At 37.6% G+C, this 25,000-nt stretch overlaps 3 protein-coding genes and 1 long non-coding RNA gene across 9 annotated transcripts in view; 1 reads left to right on the top strand and 3 right to left on the bottom strand.

Annotated features, from left to right (window-relative positions):
• The window catches only part of LOC147840416 (uncharacterized), a 976,031-nt gene that overhangs the window by 750,895 nt on the left and 200,136 nt on the right, over positions 1 to 25,000 (bottom strand). The window lies entirely within an intron of this gene.
• On the top strand, positions 8,996 to 18,682 carry LOC147833488 (uncharacterized). Of its 2 annotated transcripts, XM_087288290.1 has the most exons (4): positions 8,996 to 9,302; positions 12,666 to 15,266; positions 15,613 to 17,094; positions 17,327 to 18,682. In XM_087288290.1, exons 1-2 carry the CDS (start codon positions 9,220 to 9,222, stop codon positions 13,018 to 13,020), a joined length of 438 nt encoding a protein of 145 aa, XP_087144416.1. In that variant the 5' UTR covers positions 8,996 to 9,219; the 3' UTR covers positions 13,021 to 15,266; positions 15,613 to 17,094; positions 17,327 to 18,682. The 2 variants fall into 2 exon arrangements, with proteins under 2 accessions (XP_087144416.1, XP_087144415.1); XM_087288289.1 differs by having other exon boundaries at positions 12,666 to 17,094.
• On the bottom strand, positions 13,626 to 20,188 carry LOC147840418 (uncharacterized). The gene is made up of 3 exons (XR_015512252.1): positions 17,334 to 20,188; positions 15,618 to 17,090; positions 13,626 to 15,270 (listed from the first exon to the last, which is right to left on the bottom strand). It is a non-coding gene; the product is annotated as an uncharacterized LOC147840418 (long non-coding RNA).
• Positions 21,802 to 25,000, bottom strand: part of mtmr11 (myotubularin related protein 11) — a 94,082-nt gene continuing 90,883 nt past the window's right edge. The window contains exons 17-18 of one of the 5 annotated variants that reach the window (XR_015510179.1): positions 22,212 to 25,000; positions 21,802 to 22,089 (exon numbers count right to left, since the gene is read on the bottom strand). The exon at positions 22,212 to 25,000 is cut by the window's right edge and continues 452 nt beyond it. The gene's annotated coding sequence lies outside the window, so the exon portion shown is untranslated. 5 annotated transcript variants of the gene reach the window in all.

The raw sequence follows: 25,000 nt of genomic DNA, 5'->3' as shown, positions 1-25,000 counted from the left end.
ACCTGTTATAAAACAGACATTAATTGCCACATAATTGCCTGCAGTTTCCCAATAGCCATTTTTAAATAAGATGTTTTGTCCGTATTAGTCACAGAGCTGCTGTTTCCTGAACATTTATAAAAGCTGTTGTTTGCAGCGCACCTCGTATGAATCATAACGCCATCTGCCTATGAAGATGTAGCGTGAGCACCTAGAAACTGGAAAAATCTGGTTCCACATCATTTATATTTCTGTTGTTGTTGCGACTGTGTGTGTGTGTGTGTGTGTCTGTCTGCTGTGAAATATCCGTGATGAAAGCTGCACTGCAAAACCTGTGACAGTCAGACGTACTTCTAGAAGTGGCAGCATTATGGATATAATGGGCTAATGCAGCGCTTAGCAACAGGCTGTATGATGATGTGACCGGTTTTCAAATAAGGCTGAAGTCGCCGTTCTCATGCTGACTCTCAGGTAGCTGATGCACCACATACATGGACATCAGCACAGCAGACCTCTCATTTATTCATGCAAACATGCTGGTTTGGGTTTAAGATCTTGTATGACCTGATAAAACGGACATTTCATGGACGTTATAGTAATATTTCAAAATGAAACTGATTATTTATGGTTTAGAAAATGGTAGTTTTGTCATATCATATAGACAGGGTGTGAATTACAGGGGGGTTTGGGGGGGATTGCCTCCTCTATTTAATGCTTGATCTGTCCTGAAGGACATCAAAACAAGATGTCAGCCCTTTAATAGTGAGAAACAGTTTGCTCTAGGGCTGTAACGGATCATGGTTGATCCGAACCGTGCATTGTGCTCCATACGAATCATGGAACACACGTGACCCACAGATATACATTTTTTTAAACTTATAATCAAGATCAAGGTTAGAGGGTGTTTTTTTTGCCTCATTTTCCTGAAGTATCTTACTTGCCTTTCTAAATGCTACCTCCTGTGACCTGTCTTCCCCTGAAAATTGTGATGTTTGTGTACGGTCGGGGGGGGTTCAATTGCACTATGCGAAAGTGTATGTGACAAATAAAAGCCTGATTTGATTTTGATTTGACATATGTTTTACACAGCGGATGCTCTTGCAGCTGCAACCCATCACTGTGAAACTCCCATACACACTCATTCACACACATACACTATGGCCAATATGTAATGTAATGTAATGTGTATTTATATTTATAATTGTATTTATTTAATTTATTCAATTCACCTATAGGGCATGTGTTTGGTTTGTGGGGGAAACTGGAGCACCCGGAGGAAACACACAGGAACACGATGAGAACATGCAAACTCCACACAGAAATGTCAACTGACTCAGCCGGAGCTCAAAACAGCGACCTTCTTGCTGTGAGGCAGCAGTGCTAGCCACTGAGCCACCGTGCCACCCTATGTAATAAATTTATGCTATAAAGCAGTGGTCACCAAACTTGTTCCTGGAGGGCCAGTGTCCTGCAGATTTTAGCTCCAACCCTAATCAAACAGACCTGAACAAGCTAATCAAGGTCTTACTAGGTATACTTAAAACACCCAGACAGGTGTGTTGAGGCAAGCTGGAGCTAAACCCTGCAGGGATCAAGATTGGTGACCCCTGCTATAAATTGACAGATGAACAATCATATTTGATATTTTTAGCAGGAACTATCTAGAAAGTATATATTATGAATTAAGTTGATTGAGTTCAGAGAAGAAAAACACTAACAATGCAAAATTATCACTAAAAATGTTTACTTAAAAATATTTAGTTAAGATTTTTGATATGAAACCTTCACGAATTATTTTTAAGTAAACATATTTATCAATAAAAATGTTCACCGAATTATAAGTAAAAATGTTTTCAGAATTATATTTAATGGTTTTGAATAATTCTGATCATTTTGATGACTTTCAAATATGAAAAATAAAGCTTAATGCTGTTAATCTGTCTAGGCTGTAGTGTTTTTTTTTAATCAGATCTCATATAATTATCAATTTAAGAGCTAAACGACACTGAACAGAAACACTAAACTACATAGAAGGTGATTTTTTCTAAAAGTCATCCTGTTTTCTTTCTTAATGCATGCTTTTGGTCGTATTTCGCTTGATTTATTGGTGCACATTTTTCCAAACGAACCAAAATAAGTTGCAAGCATTTCAAGATGACTTAACTATTGTGAAAAACCTTCATCGTGTTGTGGTCCTTTAGAAGAGCCTAAAATGTTTGCCAGTTAGTAAACAATTTAATCAAGAAAACTGTGCTTTACATGATTCGGTCTGTTGCAAATGTATGGAAAAAGAAGAACCAAATCCAACATATGCTGCTACATCCTCACAGGGTAATCCTCATCAAGCTATAATAAGCCATTGGAAGAGTACGCCGAAATTATTTCTTCATTGTTTCATTCCTTGAAAACCCTTGTCAAAACAATGGATTACTTCATTAATGCTAAATTACACCTCTGCGCCTGGTGAGGATGCAGCACCTTTCAGCTATGAAAACAGAAAAGCTCCAGCAGATGCTTCTGACTCAACATTTTCATTTGTGCTTTGGGCGTCATTGATGCCACTGTTTTAAAGAAAGAGGATGTACTGACTGGAGACCAGCTTTTATTTTGGTCTCTAGCAAGTGCCACACAGCAGTGTTGAGATTTTAATGTTTTTAAGGTGCTTTAATATAATATTCATAAATAATTTGCAACATGCAACAGTGAAAAGTCTTTGAAATATCAATGAGCGCAAGAAAAACAACAGTTTTAGTTAACCCAGACTTTCTGGAAATGTGTGCCTCAGGCTACATTTTTGCGAAACGTAACATAAGCTGCTCCCGTTATATTTCGTTTTATGTTTCATATGGCAAATCCACTAGAGGGCGCTGTCTACATTTGTGTGATTCTTAAATACGTTACTTATGCTGCGTCTGAAATCGCCTATTACTCGAGTAGGTACTACATTTGAATTTGAATTTATTACACGGCCATTAGAAAAGTAGGTTCTATATAAAAGTGTTTCCCAACCCTCTTCCTGGAGGTACACCAACAATACACATTTTGAATGTCTCCCTTATCTGACCCATTAACTTCAGGTTTTGGAGTCTTGTCTTATGTTCTGATGAGTTGATTCAGGTGTGTTTGATTAGGGAACAGGGTTGGGAAACACTGCTATATAGTTTGAAAATGAGTAGTATGAATAGAATTCAGACGTACTACAGTACATCTGCCATTAGTCATTATCATGTGACCTACCTATCAGTTGTGTTGCTTCACTCCCATTAATAAATTCTCTCGTGTGGCATTATGGGATAGCACAGTGTCTATCGGATGCGCACTTCAGAATCTCGGCGGACATCATAAAGTTTTTCGAATCTATATTTGAACATACTACGTCAGTTTTTAGCACACTACATACTGTAGCATGGAAGTATGCAGCTTCGTACGCAGCAATAGTGTCTGTTTTGTTGTACGTTTCAGATACACGTAATACAAAAGTATCATGTCAAAAGTATTGAGTTTGGTATCGATCGGTAGTGAAATCTTCAAAACGTCCAATTCTCGCTAACATTTGAGCACTTTGACCACGTTCTAAACACCCCTAAATGGCAGGCCCGGATTGGCTAATCGGGAGGACCGGGAGAATTCCCAGCCAGTTCCGTTTTTTGGCCACGAGGGCCAGTGTCCCTAGCTCCAGAATCTGTTGCTCTCAGCAGTCACACTTTTGAAATTAATTTATTTATTTACTTGACCACAGTCTTCTTAATCATTATTTTACCACAGCTCCGCTCTTTTTATCTATTTTCTCGCAACCTCGTGAGCAGGATGCAGCCTGCAGGTTAATGATGATATAACTCAGATGAGTCATCCTCTATATACAGTTCTTGTGGTCCAGTGGTTAGCAAGTTAGGTTACGGGGTCGCCGATCCGAGTTTGATCCTCGTCTGAGTAATTCATTTTTTTCATTTGTATTATTAAGACATATAATACTGTTAGGGTTGTTGAACATTTGAAGTTGTAAAGCAGCTATTTTCTTAAAAAAAGACTTGATAGTGTAATTAGAAACTGAATTGGAAATGACCTTATTTTAATATAGTGAACTGAGGTGGACCGGTGTGAGGCTTGAAACTCCAGGGCTGAAAAGGAGTCCCACTCCGGCCCTCCTAAATGGCCAATTTATTGACGAGACTTTGAAACGCCCCAGTATCCTTGTATCTGTGTTTGTATTCATAAAACAGTGATGAAGAGTGGTCAGGCGATGACCTTCACTCCCTAATCACAGTCATTTCTATTGAGCATGTAAACACAATGGCCAATCAGCTGTGTTTAAGAACGTGCTAAACAGCGCTCAAATGTTAGCAGGAAACGGATGTTTTTAAAATTTCAGTATCGATTTGGACCTAACTAAATCATTTTGATAACCCGACTACACACAATAGGAGGGAGAGTGGTGTTAGGGAGGTATCGTCAAGTGTTTACAATTTATAATAAGAATTTGATTTACATGAAATTGCACCTATAATCACAAATGCATAAAAAACTAACTAAAAGAAAATAATACAACTTACCATAATCCTCAATGTGAGCACTGATTAAGCACTTGTTTCCCTGCAACTTTTGCGAGATGTTTGTTCTTCCCCCTCATGCTGTATTAACTGAAGCTTATCCTGGTCTCACACCTAAAGCCAAAGAAAGCAAATTTCTGCTGGATGTTTCAAACGGCATGGAATGTGCGGAGTGTTCGCCGCAAATGACACGGAATTAGCCTCAATCACGTTCACCATGAAATATGAGCTGAAAATTTGTGGTGAAAAACTTTGCGCAAGTAAACTAGAGCGAGTGAGCAAATGAAGGGGAAACTCACAATAAAGTGGGATCTCATATAGAGTAATTTTGCGTTCTTGAGGCCTGGTAAAAAAAAACTGTCTTTCAAGTCCCAGGACTGGGCATTGAATTTTAGATTGGGACCGCTAAACCCAACCAATAGTGTTTCCAAAAGCAAACAGAAAAGTGCACTGCCACCACATACTGTAGATTTACCTTGATTATTACCTGTTGAAGTACATCAATTTTAGGCAGAAGCAAGTATTTCCAATGTGGGTGTGTTGGTTGTAGTTGTACCTGGCTCCATCCGCTGTGCTCCCTGCTTACACGTAGCATCTGCATACATAGATCAGTCTGCCCATCAGCAAAATACAACAGAACACTGCATGTCTAAATGAACACCTGTTAACAGATAGACAGTCAGATAATTCAGAGCTGGTCCAGCTGTTAAACAATTAAACACAAACATCTTATTTCATGTGTGGAATGACTGGTGATAAACATATTTTCATCTATACGACTAACTCATACTTATTATGTTCAAAAGTGAAGCAAAAAAAATCAAAATCAAAATATGCTTACCATGTCCTTTGCTGATGATGTTAAAGGCTGTACATCCAATCAGACTCATCTTGGTGCAAATTCTTCTGTTGCTTCGTAAAAAAATAAATAATAAAAAAATAAAAATAAAATAATTATATATATATATATATATATATATATATATATATATATATATATATATATATATATATATATATATATATATATATATATATATATATATATATGTACTGTATGTATGTATAACTTTTTAAATGATAGATGTAACCATGGATAGGATGTAAAACATTCCTTAACTGCTAAAATGAACAAGAATGAATGAACAAGGCAAAAGAAAATACAGTTATGTACAGTTATTCATTTTGTGCAATAAACCAAGCAAATGTCATAAAGACTTGAAAGAATGGCTACAACAAAATTAGCTACTATTAAGACTGCACAATAGTGTATAATAAATACTGATTATAACTGTATATAAATAATAATCCAAATTTCTCTAGTGAGTGCCATTTTCGCCTACTCTTCTTGCGTAAATCTACCAGAGGTTGCTGTCGACTGACTGACTAAACGCCCGATCGTCCGATCCCCCACCCACCGCCTTCACTAAACCCAACCCATAGTGTTTTCAAAATCACAGATTGACCCGCCCACTGCCTTCCTTAAACCCAAAAGCTTTAAAAGCAATCCAAAAAAAGGAAAGCTCTCGTAGCTGCCTGATTTTTACCACATTCCCACCCTGCTATTTACTTGTTTATTTTATTTTTTTGCCTTTTGTTTTTGTTTTAACTGCTTTCTGGACATTGCCAGACTCGAAACCGTTATCATGGTCAACTCTCTGCATCTCAAGTCCCCTGACGTACACGGTTAGCCACTGGGCAAACTGGTAACAGCGGAAAAGCCGTCCACATGGAGGAAAGTGGTCACCTGGTAGCGTGAGAAAAAACAAGCTGGTGACAGTGTCATACCACCCCCGTAACGATTGTTTAAAAAGTCAAAATGCAGCCATACGTACCTCTGGCTACATAATTCACGCTCTACAGAAATGCATAGACCTTTTTCTTGGCTACTGCATGGAGGCCATAATGACCAGCGTCTTCCGGTAGAATGTTTAGATCTTCCGTTTACAGCATTTACCACTGGTCTTTTGCAATCCGAAAATGGGTTTCAATAGCGTTTTGAGTGGATTACGAAGTGTTTTATGATACACAACTTTGAAAGGTGCATGTTAAAGCCGTTATAATCTGTCAATGTGGTTCAAGCACAAGAGAAAAACGTTCTCCTTGGTAAATACTACAAAGTGATGCTATACATTTACTGAAATGCAACAGTTAGCCCCCCTGTGCAACAGCAGTAAAGATGCGAGCCTGTTTTAATCTGCATTGAACCCTGACGGTAGGCCTATGTCATGCAAAGTTATTTGTTGATAGTGAGTTATGGAGACATTGATGGCTTTGGTGAGATCGACGAGTAAACATAAGGTAAGTAGTGTATGGAAATATATTTTATATTGAATTGCAGATTTAAAATACATACAGTATACAATAAGGGTTCATAATTTAACAGGTTGTAAACCTTTTATTTATTAAACACCCCATATAAAACCCAAGCACTGAATAAGAGTACTAATGTACTCACGCAGGTGCATATACAGTACATTTGCAGATAGCAATAGGTTGTCACCATCCTTGCATAATTCTTTATATGTATACAATACTTGAAGAAATGTACATCGTAAACTTAATATACTTAATTAAACTTAATTCTTTGAGTGATGGATATCTTATTGTTACTCCCCTTTTACGCAAACATTATGGTTTGTTCTTTTGCAATTTAAAGAAAAGTACAACCTTATTTCACTGTACTTACGCGGTACCTTTTATGCTAAATATCTGGTTGTTATCCCCTTATTACCCGAGCATTACAGTTTGTTCCCTTATACTTGCGTAAACGTAATTTATACTTACACTATAGGTACAGAAAAGTACACCGTTATTTCACTGTACTTACGCGGTCATTTTCGTGATGAACATTGGTTGTTACCCCCTTTTTACCCAAGCATTACGGTTTGTTCCCTCATACCTACACATACGTTCATTATACTTACACAGTACGTACAGAAAAGTACACTGTAATTTCACTGTACTTACGCGGTACTTTGCGGGTTGTAAAAGAAAGCGTTACCAAAATGACCAATAAAAGTCCGTTACTGATACTCTGCTGGCTGATCTGCATGTTGATTCTAATCGGGAGCAGTTATGTTTCATTTCGTTAGTTTGTATTGTGTAGTATTTACCACGGTTTGAGTTTTTCTGTCATTTCAAAACGCCACTTTATTTTCACTTTGCGACACTTAATCAATGTGTTAGTGTACAGTAGGCTACATGTGTGTGTGTCAAACTTTTTGGTGAATTACATTTGTTTGGGTTGGTTATATATTTGAAAGAAAGAGAAAATGTTGACTTTAGCGAGGACGAGGCTTCGTTTAAGCGGCACAAGATGCCGTCTGACAAGGAAAATTGCCTCAGCAGTTAGATCGCACTTTTTAAATGATCAGTCCAGGCGGTGGCGCTGATCGACAACAGTATTAGTTTAAAGATGTTAAAAGCTAAAAAATAGATTAAAACTATTGTTTCAAAGCTGTCCAAATGTGACTCCTTATAAGCATCAGCTGCCGACCGGAAGTTCTTAGCATTCTCCTTGTGCATACACGCAAAGCATAATGGGTAATTTTGCTTTCTAACAAAAAGGTCTATATGGGCTACGTATTCACAATGAGCCGTGTTGACTATTTCAATAATGCAATTCTTTTTCATTAAGCCTACTGTTTCAGAGATAGTTCACTCCCAAATGATAGCATTTCTGTAACTCACTCGCTGTAACTGTAACTCACTGTTACTCAAATCATTCACTCACCCTTCGCTTGTTCAAAATATATGCGAGTTCTTTTGGTAAACATGAATTCAATTATTTTGAAGAATGCTGTTTGAGGCACCTATTGACTTCCATATAGTATTTTCTCCCTACTATGGAAGTCAACAAGTACCATAAACCAACATTTTTCAAAATATCTCTTTTGTCATCAACAAAAGTAAGAAAACAACAGAGTAAATGATAAGGTAAATCTATTTTTTGTGTGAACTTTCCCTTTAACCAAACAGTTAGGGGTGTAGGAACCGGAGAGGGACAGGGGGGATACGTGCCCCTAACTTTTAGAGACAGATCATTTAGAAACAGGTGATTAGTAATAAAATGAACTTAAATGTTGGATCTCATTCAGCTGTCCCCTCTAATTTTAAAATGTACAAGAATTTTGTTGTTTCAGCTCATTTCAAATAAGTAGTTTGAACAAAACAGCATGTTTTGAGTGAAATAAAAAATCGCTGTATGTAGTAATCAATTAGCAACCTAACAATATCAATAAACCTGCTTTAACGAATGCTAATGTTAAAACGCCTTTTAATAACACCTCTAAATACACTCTGTGTGTGTGTGTGTGTGTGTGTGTGTGTGTGTGTGTGTGTGTGTGTTTTCAATGAAACTCTGTGAGGGCAGAATCCTGTAGAGACGCTCGAGCAGCGCCGTTCATGTTCACTGGAGAGTCGCGCGCATCGAGCATATTTCCCCCCTTTTCCTCTTTCTCTCGCTCAGTTTCTGTCTGCATCTCAATCGCGCTGGCCACCGACATCAAATCGCCTCTTATTGATTGACTCATCGACCCGCTTCCCACCTCGAAAACAATAACCCGCCGATCGCGTCGTGAACTGCGTTTTAATGACCTATTTCTAGTGGCGGCGCGCGCGCGTGGAGCTCTGGCTGTCTCTGAAACATGCTGAAAAACTATGAGTCGCAGCATCACTCCAGCATTTTACCATGAGAGGAACGAACATGTGTTGGAAAATCATCGCCACTTTGAGTTTGGACTGTTTTAAAGGCTCTCCGTCGTCCTCGCACAGGTACGTGCACGTTTGAGAAGTGTGTCGGTATTGCGCATTTGATCGGTTTAGCGACATCTTCACCGCTGGATTCGTGTTGGTGGATTAACAATGGCAGACTGTAAATGGGTTGCTATGGCAATACCTGCCACCAACATCATTCTTTACAGAGATTAAATGCATTGTCACTTTAGGATGCGAAATTGAACACAAATCTAATGCTTTGCTAAAATTAATACTCTGCTTAAATGGTTTGCTGTTTCTACTATTGGCTAGAACTAGAGCAGAAAAGCACCTTTGGCTGCTTTGAGGATGTGGAAGGGTCACTTTAACGCTGAAATGATGGAGTGTTTTGTAAGATTCACAACACTACGGATTACGCAACACATTTCTTTGTAATCATGTCATATTTCTTTCAAGTAAAGGGGAAGGAGACACTTCTCTCTTTTTTTAACTTTGTCTCAGATACACCATGTTAAACATATTACATCTGTATTTGACATTTTAAAATGTAATTCACAAGAATGTTTCTTAATTTAGTATCGGATTTTAAATAAATAGGGCACACTTATTCCATATTTTGTATCACAGTATTTGATTATAATTATCCGGGCTTATTTTGAAACTAGTGACTTAAAGGGATAGATCACCCCTCAAATGCGAATTTACTCAATATAAATAATCATTCTCAAGTGGTTCCAATTCTTTATGAGAATCTTTATTCTGTTGAACACGAAAGAAGATATTTTGAAAACCTGTAACCATTGACTTCCATGGTAGGAAAACAAACACTATGGAAGTCAAGGATTAGAGGTTTCCATCTTTCTTCTAAATATCTTCTTTTGTGTTCAAGAGAATAAAGATTTAGAAAAAGTGAAGGGCAGGTAAACGATCACACAATTTAAAACATATTTACATTCTGACAGAAATGAATTATGATATTTGACAGAAATATACAATCACTGGCCACTTTATTAGGTACACCTTACTAGTACCGGGTTGCCTTCAGAAATGCCTTAATCCTTTGTGGCTTAGATTCAACAAGGCACTGGAAATATTCCTCAGAGATTTTGCTCCATATTGACATGATAGCCTTATGCAGTTGCTGCAGATTTGTTGGCTGCACATCCATAATGTGAATCTCCCGTTCCGACCCATCCTAAAGGTTCTCCATCGCATTGAGGCCTGGTGACTGTGGAGGCCATTTGAGTTCAGTGAACTCATTGTCATGTTCAAGAAACCAGTCTGAGATCATTTCACGCTTTATGTCATGGTGTGTTATCCTGCTGGAAGCAGCCATTAGAAAATGGTACACTGTGGTTATAAAGGGATGGACATGCAACAATACTCAGGTAGGCTGTGGCGTTGACACAATGCTCAATTGGTACTAATGGGCCCGAAGTGTGTCAAGAAAATCTCCTGTACACCATTACACCACCACCAGCCGGAACTGTTGATTTAAGGCAGGATGGGTCCTTGCTTATATGTTGTTGACACCAAATTCTGACCCTACCATTCGAATGTCACAGCAGAAATTGAGACTCATCTGACCAGGCAGTGGTTTTCCAATGTTCTATTCTTCAGTTTTGGTGAGCCTGTGTGAATTGTAGCCACAGTTTTCTGTTCTTAGCTGACAGGAGTGACACCCGGTGTGATCTTCTGCTGCTGTAGCCCATCCGCCTCAAGGTTGGACCTGTTGTGCGTTCAGAGATGCTCTTCTGCAGACCTCGGTTGTAGCGAGTGGTTATTTGAGTTACTGTTGCCTTTCAATCAGCTTGAAACCAGTTTGGCCATTCTCCTCTGACCTCTGGCATCAATAAGGTATTTAAGCCGACAGAACTGCCGCTCACTAGATATTTTCTCTTTTTCAGACCATTCTCTGTAAACCCTAGATATGGTTGTGCGTAAAAATTCCAGTAGATCAGCAGACTCTGAAATACTCAGACCAGCCCGTCTGGCACCAACAACCATGCCACGTTCAGAGTCACTTAAATCACTTTCTCATTCTGATGCTCGGTTCGAACTGCAGCAGATCGTCTTGACCATGCCTACGTGCCTAAATGCATTAAGTTGCTGCCATGTGACTGGCTAATTAGAAATTTGTATTAACGAGCGGTTGGAAAGGTGTACTTAATAAAATGGCTGGTGAGTGTATATCTGTTATTTAGATGAATATGATTTTCAACGTTCACACGAACGCAGGGAATAATACATGCAAATTCCACACAGAAACTCCAACTGACCCAGCCGAGGCTCGAACCAGCGACCTTCTTGCTGTGAGGCAACAGCATTACCTACTGCGCCACTGCGTCGCCCCAATAATAATAATAATAATAATAATAATAATAATAATAATAATAATAATAATAATAATAATAATAATAATAATAATAATAATAATAATAATAATAATAATAATAATAATAATAATAATAAAAAGGTCTCATCTCTCACTTTCGCAGGTTGTTTACCAAGATGGGCTCGAGTCAGGTGGCCATTCTTTAAATGGAATTTTATTTTATTTTGTTTATTAAACATTCTTTCAACTGATTTTTTATTTGAATTGTATTTATTTATTTATTAAAAAATATTTAAATTGAATTGTTGCAAAAAAAAAAAAAAATAGTAATAATAATAAATGAAAAAGTTCTCATCTCTCACTTTTGCAGGTTGTTTACCAAGCTGGGCTTGAGTCGGGTGGCCATTCTTTAAATGGATTTTTATTTTGTTTTAATTCAATTTATTATAAATTCTTTAAATTGAATTTGTGAAATAATAATAATAATAATAAAAAGTCTCATCTCTGACTTTTGCAGGATGTTACGAAGTTACGAGTCAGGCGGCCATTCTCTAAATAGAATTTTATTTATTTGTACTTATTTATAAAAAAAACTTTTAAATGGATTTTTTAAAATTTATTATTCATATAAAAAAATGTTTAAAATGAATTGTTTCAAAAATAAATAAATAATTAAAAAGGTCTCATCTTTGACTTTCGCAGGTCGTCCACAAAGTTGAGTTCAAGTCAGGCAAAATTTTAAGTGGAATTTTGTTTTATTTTAATTTTATTTATTAAAATTATTTAAATTGAATTTTTTGTTAATAATAACAATAATATAATTAATAACAATAACAACAACAATAATAATAACAATAATTATATTAATAACAACAATAATAAATAAAAAGGTCTCATCTTTGACTTTTGCAGGTCTTCCACAAAGTTGGGTTCGAGTCGGGCAGCCATTCATTAAATGGATTTTTATTTTATTTAAACGTGTTTCTTAATAAAATGTTTAAATGGTATTGTTAAAAATAATAATAATAACAATAATAAAAATAATAAATAAATAAATAAAAAGGTCTCATCTCTGACATTTGCAGGTCATCCACCAAGCTGGGATCAAGTCAGGCGGCCAGCATGGAGAGCAGTTCCCTGACCGGCAGTCTGTCTCTGGGCTCAGACATTCCTCACTGCCAGTGCTGTATCTCCTATGAAGCCAGACTCAAGCGACTGTCCTGCGGTCATCTCTACTGCGACCCCTGCTCCGATCAGATCGTCAACCTGGCTTTTGAGGACATCGAAGGTCTGGCTGAATATCCCTGCCCCATGTGCAAAACCCTGCGTCACCTGGGTGGCTTTGTTCCCATACACGGCTACCCAGGAATGACCCACTGTTCGCCCTTCGGGAGTCAAAAGCAGCAGCTGGTTGAAGAGAAAGGAGGCCTGTGGGAATGACTGACTGTGTTCATGGATGGGTTTGTTTCAGGACATCACATGGAAATAAAACCTGTACCAAACGATACCAACAACAAGATATACCAGGAAGCATCATCTCCTTCCTTATTAAAGTATATTTAAAGAAAAAGCTCATGCAAAAATGAAAATAGCCCCATCATTTACTCACCCTCAAGTCATCTTCAGTGTATATGACTTTGTTTATGTCAGACGAACACAAGCGGAGTAGTTTTAAATTTTATCCTGGCTCTACCATCCTGTAACAAAGGACACTGGACAACGGAGATGAGGGATCCACGTGCAGATCATTTTAAGCTTAGTCAGACAGGCATTGGTCAGAACAGGAACAAACCGGAGCATACACAATAAAAAAAGAGTGAGGTCAAAAAACAGGCAAAAGATAAAGACCAACAACACGGCAGGACAGACAGGGAAATACGCATAGAATTGCTTAACAAGGAAAACAAGTCTCCGCAATGTGCGTGTGTGTGTGTGTGTGTGTGCGAGGGGTGAATATAAACTCCAGCTAATCAGTCCGTGATAAATTATCAGCTGTGTGCGAGTAATTAGGGGAAATCAGGAACTGGCGTGTGTAAGGTACATAATGGTATTTATAGTCCAGTTCAGTGACAGATCTGTAGTTCTCCAGCGATCTGCATGGATTAGATCGCTGGTGAATCGTAACACATGCTGTATAATGATGTTGGATAGTGCCTTTTTTTTTGAAGCTTCTAAAATTAAGTCCATAAATCGGTCACCAAACTAACCCATACACTGCTAGGTAGTTAACGCACACTCAAACAAATATTTTTGCTGCTTGTTCAAACAGTTTATTTATTATAATGAGCTGAATCAACAATTATTATTAGTTCTTCATTGTTTTATGTTCAATCAACTTAGTTTTTATAAACAATTAAGTTAACTTGAATGATTTGTGTTAGGACAACATAAAGGAATCTTGTGGAACCCTGAATTTTTTATCTTATAAAGCAGGCCGATGTGCTAGGGTAACATAAATATCATTTTTAAATGTTGAACTCCAATCATTCACTTCTGGTGCACACCGAACGCATGTGATGTGCGACTGACGTATACAACGTATGACGTAAGACGGGTAGACACATGTACAGTATGTGGCATTATAAGAGTAACTTACTGTATAAAGTTATAAATTAATGCCAGGATAACTAGCTTTCTTGTTTGACGTTATCTTTGTTGGTAAACAAACTATGTAGTAATGGTTCTTAGTAGACGGATTCCCAGGAGCTTCAACTACGAATGCGTCTTAAAGCTGAAATGATCACTGAGTCAAGTGATCGTCGTTACCCGTGCGCATTGTCATGCATTTATACTTCTGCATTCTGTTTGTGTTGCTCTGCAATAACACTTCCAAAATGCAAGCTGGCAGTGGGTTTTTATGTTCCTCTATGTCGAGTTTCTTTAATGCTACCTTACAGTACAAGTAGCTCAAACTTGTTCATTCAAAGGCGGGAACTGGCGGACGTGCAACAACTTTAATCATAAGGTAAACAAAACCAAAGTCTCCACAATTCTAACACTTGTTAAACACTCACTCCAACAGGCTCGCTCCTCTCCCACGGATCTCGATCCCACCCAATCATCAACAATGCCAAACTAACCAACCACAGAGCTTGTGCTATATATCGTGACATCTAGTTACATTTATTGAGAGGTGAGCATCTATGTCAGCCATGGCGAAGGGTAAGCGACTGTACGAAGGCTGCCCTGGATCATCCACTTGCACTTGATGCAGAAGTATAATTCAGCCTTTACATCATACGTCATATACTGTATGCAAGTCACGAATAACATGCATTCAGCTATGGGGTAATTTGATCATTAAAAAAATTTAAATAACACATCAATCTGTTTCATAAGACATGCGTTTATCCCTTATCAGCGTATGAGTTGGTTTGACGATAGATTTATGCGCTTTCGAAAGCTTCAAAATAAAAGCCGTTATCCAACACAATTATACAGCATGGAAGAATACAATTTAAAACTACTCTGATTGTGTTCGTCTGACTGGAACAAGTCATATACACTTGATGCTTGAGGGTGATTAAATTATAGGGTAACTTTCATTATTTGGGAGCACTATTCCTTTAAAACAGAAAGGTTTCTCATTTTAATAGGTCTCCTGTAAAAGGTTTACATTCATCCAAGTCCAAAAAACACTTTCATTTTTCATCATATCAATTGTAGCATCAGCTTTTTTCTCACAAGTGTCTGAACAGTTTATATCATGATGGCGTACTGGACCAGGTCAAATACGTAGTGGCAGGGGCGTGGCTGGCTGAACAGGCCCTATAATAACATTTCATTTGTGTCGCAGACTTAAGTGAAAAGCAGGGGTTGGGGGGGGGGGGGGGGGGGTGTGTGGTGTTTTAGGGCTGACAGGGATGTTAGGGCTAGTGGGCCCCAAAACAGTGTGGGCCCTTAGAATTGTCCTAACTTTTTCCCCCTTAGCGGCACCCCTGCGTAGAGGACATTGCAATGCCCACTAAGGTAACTCCCACACTACTGTGACAGTTGGGTTGAAGGATGTGTAGACAATCGTCCACTACGTAGTGGACCTGGTCTAGTACGTCATAAAGCTGCAGGCTGCAGCAAGGACTGTCTCGAACAGGGGAGCCCAAACTCGGTCTTGGAGCGCTGGTGTCCAGCAAAGTTTAGTTCCAACCCCAATCAAACACACCTAGGCTAGCTAATCAAGCTCTTACTAGGCTTTCTAGAAACAACCGTGCAAGTGTGTTGAGGCAAGATGGAGCTAAAATTTACAGGACACCGGCCCTCCAGGACAAAAGTTTAGGCACCCCTGGTCTCGAACAAGGACCTGGTCTCTCTAAACTCCACCTTCCTGACAGCCTGCTGCTGTTCTGATTGGTCAGATGGACCAGTGTTTTGTGATTGGTCGACCACATGTCTGAATCCAAATGTTGATTAGCGCATCTGAGTTTGGATCACACAAAGAAATGTAACTATTTTACGTTTTGTCAATTTAGTGGCTAATTCGAGTTGAGTCGTACGAAAATGTCCAATTTTTACAAGGAGGCGTGGCACCAAACCCCACCCCTAAACCCAACCATCATTGAGTATGTTTACATGGACACCATTAATCCAATTTTAATACGATTAGGCCAATACTCTGATCAAAAATTACCATGCAAACAGAGATTGTTAATTAATCCAATTAAGGTCATAATCGAACTAAACAGAAATCATATTAAGACTACTGTAGTATGACGATTTTAGTCGCATTATTAAAGTGCAGTACAGACATGTAAATACCACAATCAAACCATGAGTAGGATTTTTGCCGCATTTTGCGACAGGAGAGTCTATACACACACGGCTGTTTTACACTATTTTCTGCACCTACCAGTGAAGGACCACATACACCTGTATCACCAAATGCCAAGGTTTTCTTCCCCCATACAGCGTGTGGTATCAAGTTCCATTAAAACCACACTCTTCCAGCAACTCATACTCACCTCCAATATCTCATTTGACACGGGGGGCATGCATGAAATGTTCCTGAATGAAAGTGAAAGTGCCAAACTCCAGTTAAAGTTTACAAATTAAAAATGAAACACCCAAAATTACATGAAACGCCGGAGGAAATGTGGATAGCGTGGTGATGCAGTGACAATAATCGATTTATGTGCTATAACATGTAAAACGGGATCATGAAAGGAACATTCAGAAAGCAACTCATGTAAACACCTTAATCATATTATTGTCTTATTCAGATTAAGGCAAATAGTTTGATTATTGATGTCCACGTAAACATAGTCAATGATTCATACGAATTAGCCACAAAATCAAAAAGATAGCATTTGGCGTTTCAGCACTTGTAAACAGTAATATAAACAAACAACAATAGTTCCTCAGCTTACCATATCAATTCAGGTGCAAATTCTCATCCGTTTAAAAACGGATTTGCAGTAAACAGCCTATTTTGACAACAAAAACCAAGCTATTCCGGTCTGAGCCACAAATAAGGTGTCTGAGGCCCCGTTTACACTAGTGAGTTTAAGTTTTTAGATCTGCGTCCACACTAGCGTTTCACCTAGCGTTTCTGAACATATCTCCGTCCACACTACGCCACCAAAAACCTATCACGTGACCATTCGCGCACTCTGGGTATGCGCGTTCTAGTATAAACAGGAAGCATGTGTCTCGCTCAGCATTTGGTTATTAATCAACAAACGCCGGTTGGACAATGAACCCGATGGCAAAGAATGCAAGTGAGGTATTTTTGTGGACAGACGACGAGGTCGAGTTGTTACTAAAACGTAACAAATAATACAAAAAACTGCACAATGGTGCCTAAAACAGACAATAGAGCAAACAACGCTCCCATTTCTGTGTCCATGTTGTTGTTTACAGTGAAGGCTGGTCTGCTGTCTTCCGGTGGCGTCAAAGCCATGTGTTATAGTCATGTGATAGGGGCTTGACGAATAAGGGAAGGATACGCAATGACACAAAAGCCCCAATCAGGCAGCAAATGTCAGCAGCCCCGCCTCTGTTTTCCCCCATCCACACTGAGACGGAGCAGCAGCATTTTAGAATAAAAATGGAATCTTCAGTGTTTTCAAAACGCTCCGTTTTCGGCGCTCGAAAACTCCGGCGTAGTGTGGACGGATGGTGTAACCGTTGCAAAACTTATGCGTTTTCAAACTAAAACGCATTATTGTAAACAGGGCCTGAGGGTCAATGCATATGTTCACAGGCAGTCAATGAAGACCATAGACAGGCTTTTGTTACATACAGTACGTAATGCTTGTGCAGGAAGACTGGAATTATCGCAGTTCAGAATTGGTTCTCTCTTTTATCCTACACCTTTTACAACAGCTACAATATGAAATATACTATCTGAACAAGCATAAAATGGAGGCACTGAAAGTTTAAAGTGTGCTACTCTAAACCAAATGATCAATTCAGATCTGTCATTTTCTGTGGTCTGCTATTGCTTTAAAGGGTCTAGGCTTCATATCGATCATTATTTTAAAATCCTTTTCTGTTAAATGAGAATACATTAAATGAGACCTGCGTCGTAAGTGAATCTGACTGATATCATACGCTCTCTAGTGCCATAATTGAGGAAAGGTAAAGGAAGTGTTTTACTTAAACTACCTGCTGTTAGTCGATTCATTTTGAATTTTGCTGTATTTTATGTTTTTTAATGCCAGATGATATACATTAGTGAAGCTTTTCTGTATTTTTGTAATAAGTGCCATTGACGTAAATGATTATTTATGGAGTCATTTCACAATTGATTGATTTGAAATGTTGTAATGCTTCTTGTAAAGTGCTCATGTTGTAAATATCTCTATTTTGATTAGAAATCGAACATGTCAGGATCTCCTGGGCTCGTTTGTCATATATTTTTAATAACCATTGTTAAGAAATTCAAAACATGAAATTGTAATTAGGAACTTTAAGATGCATTTTATTTATCTATGTGCCAATGAAGGTCGCTATAAAAGAATAAGCAATGAAAAAAAGAAAAGAAAATAGGTAATCATTCGCCCTTGTGCCAGGTGCAAGGATGAAAGTACAAAACAAGTTACATGTTAAGGCAGAAGCATTGGGCAATTTCATTAAATGCAAGACAATAAACATTTGCGCAAATTCAGTCTTGTGAAATATGTTGATGCAAGTCCACTTCTGCTGAATCTCTTAAATCACCACATACTGATATGCATGGAAGCTTTTGTCCAGCACATAATAATACTAAAAGTTTTTTAAAAAGTTGACTTTGATCATACAAATTCAACTTTTTTTTAAAATCACAATCGTGTTTTTACATATCTATAGTTTATAATTAAACATTGCAAGACATATAAACTCACATTTCAGAGAAAAAGTCAAAATAGTGAGATGTTAAAGGTGAAATAGGTGATTCATTGAACATTTTTGTTAGACTGGTTGAAGGTTTCTTCACATCCTGATTGCAGTCATTATGTGGTACAAATGCATTTATATGTATTTTATTATTCTGTGAAAAGTGTTGGAGCATGAAATGTTTGTCTAATTAAAACGTTTAGTAAAAACATAATCATAACATAATGTCAAAATGAGTAATGGGTTATATGCACACAGACTTTCAATTTCAGCCAGAAAACTTTAGTGCTTCCGGTGAACTGTCTTTATAAAATTGCCACGTTTAAGGTCTAATTTCTTTGAAAATCAGTCATCTTTACTCCCTGATAGATATACAATATAAAGTGGTTCTCAAAACGGACAAGAAGCACAGCATTAAATTCAACTCCCCCCTGCCATCTCTTCAAAATATGCCAGTTTACTTTACCCCAGTATTTTCAATGGAGTTTCTGCGCTCGCCTGCTGAAAGACACATCTTAGATTCCTAGAGTCTTTCATCTTGTTTTATGTTTGAACAACTAAATGAATGCTTAGGTCATTTAACTGATTATACATTAAAACATCGATGTTGTAAAAGGAAACAATATGAAATTGAAAATGATCACATTAAGCTTCCACCGGAAGAAAAACCCTAGCTGTGCATATACCCCATTGCACACATTGTTTGCTCAGAAAGGCCTGCGTCACAGACGAGGTTCAGACCAGCTTGATCTCACGAGGAAACAAAATTTATTTTACGTTTGTCAGGTTAGTGGCCAATTCAGTCATATGAAAATATATATTTTTAAAAGGAGGCATGCCACTAAAGGCCACCCATTATTGGGGGTAAGCAAATCATACTAAATTGTAAGAATGAGATTATACAAATTCATACAAATTAGCTACTAAATAAAAAAACTTACAAATTGCTGTGAGATGGCGTTTGTTCAGACAGAGAATGGCCCGTAAACATCAACAACATACTTTCTTTTTTAAATTGGTATTTAAATTACTACCTGTACTATAAAGTCATGTCTCTGGTGAAATCTGTAAATTGTGAGGTCATGGACGAATTTTGGGGAGTCGCGGAAGAAAGTGAACATTGGGTGTCCGTGTGAAGAGGGGGATCAGTAAAATGAGGTGCCGGATCAGATTTCAGAGGTTCCAGATCCGGCTTGTTCCAGCACAAATTAAGTCCAGGATGTAACATGTTATGTATGTGATGTGATGAGGCGGCCCGTGTGGCAAGTCTTTGGCTGGCGGTAATATTGCCAGACCTGGCCCGAGTGTATTTTGCTCTCTGGGATTGTAGTGATGATGTTGTCCAATGCATGTTTATGGAGGTATAGCTTTGAAAAGTGGGATGAAAGCTTTTAGTGCTATCAGGCTAACATTAGCATTTCCAAGATCTCCTATTTCGCCTTTAACTTAAAATTTGTATATGTAAAAAGTGAAATCCTGAGTTCTTTCCCTCAAAAATCTAAAGTATCTTGCAAATTCAAGTTACAAACACAATTTTGAATGTATATATTTCAATCCTAAAGGGAAAAGAGTCAAGAATTGTGAGAAACCATAAAAGATCTCAGAACTCACATCACACAATTCAAACTAATCTAATTTTATACAGTATCCCTAACAATTTATTATCTCACAATTATGACTTTTTCTCACCAAATTGCCAAGTCACAATGGGCTTCCAATAGATATGCTAAGGAGAAGATAAAACGGTACCTTGTGTTAATGTTGCCAGCACCTTTTTCCCCGCAGGGGAAATAAAAGTAGGACACAAGCCTCTGGAGCTACTCTCTCTCTCTCTCTCTCTCTCTCTCTCTCTCTCTCAGTTTTAGAAAGTCACTGTTGTCAGACGTCTGTGGAATAACACCTTTTTTTCTGAAAAAGTCTCACAGTTCTGAAGCAGTTTGTAACCCACATCACAGAGGCGTTCAAGTCCTTTTCATCAAACCAACAAGGAATAGTTCACCTAAAAGAAATGAAAGCGGTCACATCTCATGTTGATCCATGCGTCGTCATCGTCGAGACGAGAAAATAATGGCGGAGCTTTCATTTCGAGTAAACTACTCTTTAACAAGAACGAGCACTTCTGAACATTTGTAGAAAATCCATTAATCTTACAAAATAAATCATGCAAATAATCCACAGGTAAGTGAAAACAATGTAAGTCCCTTAAATCTACACAGTAAATGAAAACTGAGAAAATATATCAAATGAAAATACAACATCATTCAATACAAGCATCCGAGTCCCACTGTTCACAATAAGAGATCGCTATCATCACAAATGATCACTGTACACTGAAGATGAAGGAACACTTACATATCCACTAAATCAGCAAAGGCAGTATATAAATAATGCTTGAAATATAAATGACATTGCATCTAGTTTCCGTTTTACTCCTATTTTGCATCAATACTTAATAAAATACAAAAATGCATAACGTTGTGCCATTGCTTTGAATATTGAGAGGCGAGGCAGCATTTTGTTTTCGTCCGAATGCTTCATTTGCATTCAACACTGAGGCTAAAGCATTGGGCTTAAGATAATAATGCGTCCATCTTGTGGCCACTCAGGGAACTGCAGAACCTCACTTGTTATATTATTAGCACGATAGCAGCCATTTTCCCCTCTTTTTTTTTTTTTTTTTTTTTTTTTTTGCTTGATTAAATAGAAATCACTGTTTAACTACTCTACTGTACTGTACCATAAACTACTGCTACATTAAACGGCCAAACTAATCAAAGCTAAAACTGGTTCTTGACCAACACTGAATTTATCAAGTCAGTATTTTGGCATGGACCTCAGACAGGTAACATTTCTCATGCAGACATATTTACTATGTTTTTTTGTTTTACCTAATGGATTGTTTTTATGAGAAAATTCCATCATTATTAAATCACCTTCATGTCACTGCAAAGAAACATGACTTCAGTTTAACTCAAGAAATCATTTATGGTGCGTTTACACTTGGCAGGTCTGGTTCAATTTAAGCCAACTCATTATATATTGCTATTTATGTTTTCTTTTACACACATTAGGGCATGTTGCAGCACATAACAATGTAAATGTAGCTGTTTCTGACTTTTTAGGAATTATTTTTGATGTTTTATACTTCATTTCATTTAAATCAGGGGTGTCAAACTCAATTCCTGGAGGGCCGCAGCCCTGCTTCAACACACATAGTTGTTCATATCACACAAACCTACAGCACTCAATTAGTTTGAACAGGTGTGTTTAATTAGAGTTAAAACTAAACTGTGCAGAGCTGCGGCCCTACAGGAGCTGACTTTGACACCTGTGACTTACATTTTTGTCATGTTCCACAATATGAAGTCATACATTTTTGTAACAGTATGAGAAGGAATAAATGATGTAAATGAGCAACACTCTCTAGTTAAATACACATTTAAAACTCCCCAAAACACTTTCAATTTAAATTAAATTAACTCAAGTTGTGCTAATATTGCACAGCTGCTTTTACAAAGTGTCAGTACTTTTTTAAACACACAAACATTGCTGTTCAAACATTTGGGGTCAGTTTTTTTGTTTTTCTTTTCAAGAAACTATTATTTTAATTTAGCAAAGATGCACTGAATTAATTCAAAGCTACACTGTAAAAATGTATATGTTAATTAACTGTTTCTGCATTAACAGCTTTCCATTTATTTGCGGTTGTGAATTGCATCATGTGATCTTGATCTCTGCTCTGTCGACTTTTGATGTTGAAAATCTCTAAACAGTTTAACATTTTGATTGACATTTCAGTAGTTTGAAATAATATAATGTATAAGAAATAATATAAAGATAAGTCTGTAAAATAACAAAATGTACTGGTAGTTTATAACCAGGTTTTTGTACTGTAATATATAACACCAACGCCAGACAATATATCACTTTCAACTAATAAAAATGTTAACAAAAGTCACCTTTTCCTACTTGTCAAGGCGAAACGTTCTTGGAAGAAAGATCAAGGTCCCATAATGCAATTCACAAGCATAAATAAACATAAAAAATAAAAACATGAATCACAAAATACGGAAAAACTGCTAATTTACGGATATGTTTTACTGTACCATAAAATCATACCAAATAAAGGCCATTTTTGCATTCATCAGTAGCCCCGTTTCCACTATTGCGCCTAAAGCGAGCATACATTGCGAGCCAGGGTCAGTTGCGTTTCCACAGTACTTCCGGGGCCTGATTAGGCCAAAGCGAGCCTTCCTACCAGCCTTTCTCGGCCGGCCGAATACCTTGGGCCAAAGAGGGCCAGCTGGGGCTTCGGAGTGGAATAAAAGCATAGGCCGAGTTTGCCAGAGTCTGGTAAAGATGGCGTGCCGCCCCTATGCTAGATTCCAATCGCACACACGAGTACATGCGGCATATTATTTGCGATTATATTATGGATGGTCATCCTTCTGTTAGTGGCGAGACCACTTGATTCACAATGCCAACAGTCACTCAGCAAGAAAACGAATATAATGAATGAAAATACATAGGCCTGTGTGTATAGACATTTAATGTAATAATGTACAGTATCGTGTTATTTGTTAGCTTCGGTTGTCTCTATTTTAATCGTTTCGTGATGATGCGATGTGCTTTACCTGCCTGATTCTTGCTGAACTGGGCGGTTTGTGTGATGTTTGAATTGGGGGATGTTCATGGGGTGGGGTTTGCGTGCTGCGTTGCGAGCTAGTCTCCTGAAAGTGGAAACGCAACATGATTTCGGCTAAAGCTGGGCGATAAAATCGGTAGCTATATTTATTGACTGAAAACCATTGTCAAGATCGCTAAAAATATATTTGGTGCTATAGTTATTAAAATGTGGCTGCTGAGCAAGCGACTTGGAAGCAATGATTCAGCAATGACTTGTACGTTTGTCATCCTCTGAGAAAATTGTTGATGGTCACATAATTACGAGACACCAGGGGAGTGCGAGCACAAAGTCCATTGTAAATGGCCAAGGAATCCACGCGCATGACCTTGTCACTTCAGGCCAGAATAACAACACATGCGAAAATGAGTGTCGTATAGCAGCAGTGAAGACGTAAATAAAAAAGGATTTAAGGATGTCGCCAGAGGGGCTTTTTGGTTTCTTTTATTGTGCATCCCAGCCACTAGCACCACATCTGAAAGGTTTTTTAGCATAGGGGGTAATGTAGTCATTCAACTTTAATTTGTAATGTCGCAATATGTATTTGAATAATGATGGCTGATAGCTTTACTTGAAAGCTCAGATTTAATGATCATAATTTTTTTTGTTGACAGAGTTTGAGGTTTACTGTCTCATTATTATTCACACCCTAATGTTTGCTTTGATTGTTCAGTATTTACGCTTTACCATTGCACACACTTTGTAATATTTTATTTATCGTTTAGGAGTCTCTTTAACACTTGTTTATTTTATTATAGCGAGATCAGATATTTAGTTTAAAATTTTTTGTTTTTGATTATTAAAACTATTTCTCTTAGTAATGTTGGTAAATTAAAATAAAGTGGTTAAATGTGGTAAAAATCCTAAATACCTTGTTAAAAATATTCAATAATTATCTATTTCCAATGGTGTGAAACATGATATCGTGATAATTTTTTTACATTATCGCCATGCCCTAATTTCGGCATCACGGCTCAAGCTCCTGGGCCCGACAGTGAAAATGCGGCTAATGTATCCTGTAAAAAGTGTATAATTTTCCCCAAAATATCAAGCAGCACAACTGGTTATTACCATCGATTATTATGAAAAAAATATTCTTCAGCAACAAACAAATCAGCATAGTAGGAATGACTTCTTCAGCATAATGTGACCCTGAAGACTGGAGTAAATGATACTGAGAGAAATTCAGTTTGCATTCCACAAAAAGATTCTTAAATTATATTCAAATACAAATCAGTACTAATATTAGAATTAATATTCAAATAGAAAACATTATCATCATTTGTAAAAATTGTATCAAATAAATGCAACCATGCTAAGCTTAAAAAAAGTACAAATATACCCCAAACATGAACATTAGCACAGGTCTCCTGTTTGTAGTTTCTTGTACCGTATTATATCTCAGTAACACAAACAGCAGAGGGA

The sequence above is a fragment of the Danio rerio genome, chromosome 16, assembly GCF_052040795.2.
Source record: "Danio rerio strain M-AB ecotype USA chromosome 16, GRCz13ab, whole genome shotgun sequence".
Classification (NCBI taxonomy): domain Eukaryota; kingdom Metazoa; phylum Chordata; class Actinopteri; order Cypriniformes; family Danionidae; genus Danio; species Danio rerio.
The sequence above is the reverse complement of the archived record's forward strand: the minus strand, read 5'-3'. Positions and strand labels throughout refer to the sequence as shown.

Excerpts from the sequence above, each read along its gene's own strand:
- LOC147833488 (XM_087288290.1), top strand. The coding sequence starts at position 9,220 with ATGAGAGGAACGAACATGTGTTGGAAAATCATCGCCACTTTGAGTTTG. Across the intron at positions 9,303-12,665 it reads TCTCCGTCGTCCTCGCACAG|GTCATCCACCAAGCTGGGAT; the intron begins GTACGTGCACGT and ends TGACATTTGCAG.